Source organism: Schistocerca serialis, chromosome 2 (assembly GCF_023864345.2).
Source record: "Schistocerca serialis cubense isolate TAMUIC-IGC-003099 chromosome 2, iqSchSeri2.2, whole genome shotgun sequence".
In the NCBI taxonomy this organism is placed as follows: Eukaryota; Metazoa; Arthropoda; class Insecta; order Orthoptera; family Acrididae; genus Schistocerca; species Schistocerca serialis.
The window spans coordinates 1,128,368,300-1,128,374,299 of record NC_064639.1 but is presented as its reverse complement, the minus strand read 5'-3'; the positions used below and the strand labels follow the sequence as shown (position 1 = coordinate 1,128,374,299).

At 42.5% G+C, this 6,000-nt stretch overlaps 1 protein-coding gene across 5 annotated transcripts in view; it reads right to left on the bottom strand.

Moving 5' to 3' along the window:
• The window catches only part of LOC126458580 (lethal(2) giant larvae protein homolog 1), a 354,490-nt gene that overhangs the window by 73,559 nt on the left and 274,931 nt on the right, over positions 1–6,000 (bottom strand). For all 5 annotated transcript variants that reach the window (XR_007585663.1, XM_050095715.1, XM_050095712.1 and 2 more), the window contains 3 exons: positions 5,216–5,454; positions 4,402–4,691; positions 2,604–2,727 (listed from right to left, as the gene is read on the bottom strand). Coding sequence is in view for 4 of the 5 variants with exons in the window: in XM_050095715.1 (XP_049951672.1) it covers positions 2,604–2,727; positions 4,402–4,691; positions 5,216–5,454 (653 nt within the window). In the remaining variant the exon portion in view is untranslated. The remainder of the gene's footprint in view (positions 1–2,603; positions 2,728–4,401; positions 4,692–5,215; positions 5,455–6,000) is intronic.

Genomic DNA, 6,000 nt, shown 5'->3' with positions numbered 1-6,000 from the left:
AACCATGACAGACTTGTCAAAGACCTATTCTCCTTCTCCCGATCCCTGCAAAGGAAGCACTTCTTTGCTGCCAGTCGATCCAACTTACATTCAACATTAAAGTTGCCTTTCACAGTTCATGCCACCACTCATGATCTTCCCCCCCTTCCACTTAACTGTGCCCTGGTAGCCTTCAAGGAATTCATTATCTCCAACCTCACCTAACCATCCTTCCCTACATTACTTCCTAAGAACACCAATCTTTCAGCGCAAGAAAGGACAACCATACACAGCCTCAAAAACGATCCTGACCTAATCATCCCTCCTGGAGACAAAGGGTTACATCATTGACATTGCAAATCACTTTCCCCAATTGTCAGACTCCTCCACCAATTAACTCTATGAGAGAGATCCCATCCCATAAGTCTAACATAACCTCCAATTACCCTTAAAACCTTAGGCCCTTCCAAGAACTTCTACTCTGAATCCCTTCACCCCCCCCCCCCCCCCTCCTCCACTCCTATGACACCCTGTACATGTTCTCCAAAATCCACAAACCTAAGCATTCTGGACGTCCCACTGTAGATGATTATTGTGCTCCCATTGAAATAATTTCACCCCTCACTGAGCAACACCTCCAACCAATTGCCTGAAATCTAGACTCCCATGTTCAAGACATCAAACACACCTTTCACCAATTCTTCTACATCCCCGCCCCCTAACCTCCTGGATCCTTACTCCTCACTGACATCACTTCTCTATACACCAACATCCCCCAGGCCCATGGTCTTGTTGCAATTGAACACTACCTCTCCCAATGTGGTACAGACTCAATCCAACTACCTCACTCCTCATATATATTACTAGCTTTATCCTAACATACAAACTACTATTACTACTTTGGAGTGAAGGCATACCAACAAATCGGTGGCATAGCTATGGGCACCTGCATGGCATCCTGCAATGCCAATCCGTTTATGGGCATCCAGAGGAAACTTTCCTAGCCCACCAAAACCCCAAACCCTTGGTTCTGGTTTAGGTTTACTGATGGTATATTCATGTTCTGGACTCAGGGTCAAGAGACCTATTCCTCATTCCTTCACAACCTCAAAACCTCTCCCATATGCTTCTCCTGGTCCTCCTCAACCCAGTGTGCCTCCTCTCTGATAGCTCCATCTGCTCTTCTATCCACATTAAACCTACCAACCACCAACAGTACATGCATTCCAACAGCTGTCATCCCATTCACACACAAAAAATCCCTCCCATACAGCCTGGCCAGCCAGTGGTGGCATATCTGCAGGGACAAGAACTCCCTTGCTCTCACCAAAGCCTTCACAGACAGGCTCTATCCTCTAGACCTAGTCTGCAAACAGATCTCCTGTGCCATTTCCCCTCACAACCCCAATCCTCCCACTACTCCCAAGTACTGGCCAAAAAGGAGTGCCCCATTTGTCACACAGTACCACCCTGCACTGGAACAACTGAACCACATCCTTCGCCAGGGCTTTGATTACCTGTTATCCTGTCTTGAAATGAGGTAAATCCTACACAAGATACTTCCTACCCTTCCTAAAGTGGTGTTCCATTGACCTCCACCTCTCTAATGGCTCCATTCACATCTCTGTCCACATTAAACCACCAACACTGGCCAGCCAGTGGTGGCATATCTGCAGGGACAAGAACTCCCTTGCTCAGTATCCTGAGGGTCTCACCAAAGCCTTCACAGACAGGCTCTATCCTCTAGACCTAGTCTGCAAACAGATCTCCTGTGCCATTTCCCCTCACAACCCCAATCCTCCCACTACTCCCAAGTACTGGCCAAAAAGGAGTGCCCCATTTGTCACACAGTACCACCCTGCACTGGAACAACTGAACCACATCCTTCGCCAGGGCTTTGATTACCTGTTATCCTGTCTTGAAATGAGGTAAATCCTACACAAGATACTTCCTACCCTTCCTAAAGTGGTGTTCCATTGATCTCCACCTCTCTAATGGCTCCATTCACATCTCTGTCCACATTAAACCACCAACACTATCTGCTTTCCGAAAGATGGTTTATCACAAAATACTGCCCTTCTGAACCACGTACTTTTGTCAGGGCTTTGATTACTTATAATCAGACCCTGAAATAAGGGACATTCTACTCGATCTCCCCCCCCCCCAACAATGAAGGTTATGTAACATATCTGACAGTTTTCAGCATCTGACTAATATATAATACACCCATTTTCAATGTTACAACCCCCCAAAAAATAACATAAAACCAAAATTAAAAGAGAAACAAAAGGAGTGATATGTTTAATGTTCAAAATACTACTGCCACTTCATCTCCATCTTGTCTCCACTCATACTTACAACAGTTTGTTGATCTAATCTTGGCAGACCCATTTTTTCTCCTGATGAAGAAAATAATAGTTACAAAAATCTAGGAATATGTTTTTCGCTTGTAAATGTGTATCAGCAGGAATGGGACATCCCCATTTGAACTTAAAAACTGACCAACTAATCTGCCTTGATGAATTTTCCTATCTATCACTTATTTCCATCCCAAAATTAGGAAAGCAGTGGCAATAGTTTGCTGTGAGGTTCCCTTCTATTAATGAAATATATGATGTACTTACAGCAAATGATCCTTGACAGAATCTATAGTGATATCACCAACACTGAGGGCACTGATGTCATTTCTGTCTTCTTCTGCACCATTTTCCTTTGCTTCTTCTCCATCTTCTGATTTTGGTTCTACATCTACGAGGAAGGAAAAAATTTGATAAAAAAAAATATATATATATATATTGATATAATGCACAACAGCAATAGTACTAGTAAAGAAAGGATGAATTGCAGAGGAAAAAGGAGGCGGCAAAGTGACACGTGACAGCAAAGGGAGAAGACAGGAAACAAGTGCCATGCCGTGGCAGAGGGAGGAAGCAGTGGCTCGAGCACCACGTGATGGCAAAGGTATCAAGAAGGGGCTGGAGTAATGTGCGGCTGCACGGGACAACACGGGGTAAGAGGGAGATGTGGCTGCGATGGGACAACAAAGGGCTCCAAGTGACTTAGATGTGATGGGTGGCTCTGACTGGACAAGAGGCCAGAGTGGCACGCAACAACAAAGGAGGCAGAAGAAGGGCCCCAAGTGATGTGCAGCAGAGGCACAAGAAGGGGGTTGATTGACATGTATCAGCAGAAGGACAAGAAGGGGCCTGAGAAACATTCAGCAAGACAAGAAATGGTCCAAGTGGCACGCCACGGCAATGGAGACAGAAGAAAAGCCCCAATGAAGTGCTGTGGAGGCTCAAGAAGGGCGTCTAAAGATGTGTGATAATGGAGGGAAAATAAGGGAGCTGACGACTTGCAGTGGTGGCTGCGGCAGCGGAGTGACAGGAAGGGGTCCAAGCGCTGTGCAGCTGCGACGCAACAAGAAGCGGTCTGAGCAACATGCTGCAGTGACCGAGACAGAAGAAGGGTCCCAATAAGGGGTAAGGGGGGGGGGGGGGGGGGCTGCTGAGCGAGGGAGCTGCGAATGAAGTGGGAGGTGACAGTGGATGATAACGGACAGGAGCCACTCTACTACGGTTGACTGCAAGAGATGACTGTCACTACTGATACACAGTATGATGTATCCCATCTTCCTACTTCTGTCAACTGCTAAGCAGGGAACCTAAAGTGGTGCAATATGCTGTATCATGAAGTCTATGGGAAGATTATTAAGAATTCGGAATCGTGCTTGGCCAGAGGGTGGATCATGCCTTTCTGGTTACTGGGTATTACAGGAAATTGCCAGTGGGTCCTGCACAAACAGAATGTAAAGCCTAGTTAAGTACAATGTCAAGTAAATGTGGTAGGAAATGGAAAGTATCAACAATGAACTGAGACTGCATATTTGTCTGCAGATAATGACGGTATGAAATGTGTGACATTAACAGAAATAAAGGTAGCTGTGAAAAATGGATTAAGGATGATTGATAAATGTAAAATGTACTATGACTTTAGAGGAACTACCAAAGGAGTAGCAAGAACGTCACACTATGGAAAAAGAAGTTGGTAAGACTTATTTATGGGGCAGCAGAAAGGTTCTGAGAGATTGAAAAAATGGATTTTTGCTCAATGTAGATCATGAAGGTACTCACAAATGAACCTAAAACAGACAGGGGACATGGTAGAAAACGGAAGATTCCCATAATTTCTTCACATACATGATTACAGTCGTGGGTGGCATATTGGTACTTCTAGCCATGCTATTGATGTACAGGGTCTCATCAACTTCTTTTGTCAGAATGAGATAGATGCTAAAAAGGATCAAACTAAGCATTTCCTCAATATGTGAGAATCAGTTTGAAACAAGCATTGGTAATGGAGACCCTCAATTGGAAAATGTTGCATAGTGTTTACAGCAATAATATACGTTTGTTCATGTACCTTTGTTCTCCTCGTGAGTAGCATCTCCATTCACTGTATGTGATGCAGGTGGGTGATCTCTAGCAGCAGCTGATGGACTTGCATTTTCTGCTTCTTCTTCCTCTGCTACTTCCATTTCTTCCTCTTCCGTCTCCTCCTCTTTTGGTATCTGTCTGGCTCCTTCTGGCAAATCAATGCGGCACCGTGGATATAACAGTGTTGAAGCGGATAGTGTTATCCTCTGAAGCTCGCTGGAGGAGTGTAAATAAAATGCTTCTCCGTACCGTGTGAATGTCAGACTTGATATTCCACTAAAGAGAAAAAGAACCATAAAGGTTATGAACTAATATAAATCATTAACTGTGTAGCTTTGCTATTACCACATTCTACAAAATGTTTTTGAAAATGAACAGTAACAATTGAAAAACTGAAAAGTTGCAATAAGAAACTCATTTGTTTGGAAAACACAAATTTTCCCATCATCATCTGCACAGAAACGTCCAGAATATAGTGTATGATCATCATTACCACAATTATTTTTTTTTATTATTATAAACAGTGATAAATACATAATTCGTAATGACTTGAATAAATTCATGAAATGGCTACAATCAAGTACTCTGTTTACAATAAAATCTTTGCCTCCCATGTTTCAGGCACAATTTCAGTAATGTCTAGTGCACATATGAAAGTTGGAAAAAGCATGAACCATTTTTTTTTTTTTTCACATGGGTGACTTATAATTCTTATTGTGAAAACAGCCAACAACACTTAGATGTTACAATTTAGCTTAGGAATTACCACAAAAACATGCTGTAATATCTGCAATACTCACTTAATATCTTCTCGTCGAACAACAGCGGCATTGAGCTGCCTTCTTAAGTCAGGAACACTGAGAACTATGCAGTCCCCCAGATTGGTGAGACTCACCACTATGCACCATTCTGAGTACTGTGCACCACGATCTGGCCTTGAAGTTACAAAATGTGCCAAGCTCATTCTTCTCACACGGGAACCTTCGTGAGCAGTAAGTTTAAATTTGCAGAAAGGCTTAAGGCTTGGCAATGTGAATATCTGAAGCAATGAAAAGAAATACCAGCCACATACATAAACTCATTAGTACTAAAGCAGCACTTTATAACATTACAGATTCCTCTCATCTGTGTAACACTCTATATGAAAATGAACAGAGAGGAGTAAACTACATTGCAAGTAGCAAAACTAAAGAAGTTCTCAAAAACCCACTGGTCCTTATAATGTGCTATGTACAACACTGGGCAGAGAAGTTTAGATATTTTTCACATATGCTTTTGTTGACAATGTCTTATGGGTGTAAAAAAGCCACTGTATTGTTGCAAAGATTATTCTTTTGTATACTTCTTAGCAGAGGGGTAAAAAACCACTATATTATTTGCTGTCTGCAAAAAATTACAACATATGGTAGCAACAGAATTTCAAATATAAAATTCAAGGTCTAAGTAATTAACTGAGATTTCTGCTGTGTAACCAAATGAAAAGTGACACTGTCAGTACCAACCAATTACATAAATGACATTAGTCACAGAAAGCTAAAAGCTATGCCAAGTAAAACCCCAGCCAAGAAAAGAACTTCCTGAGCCA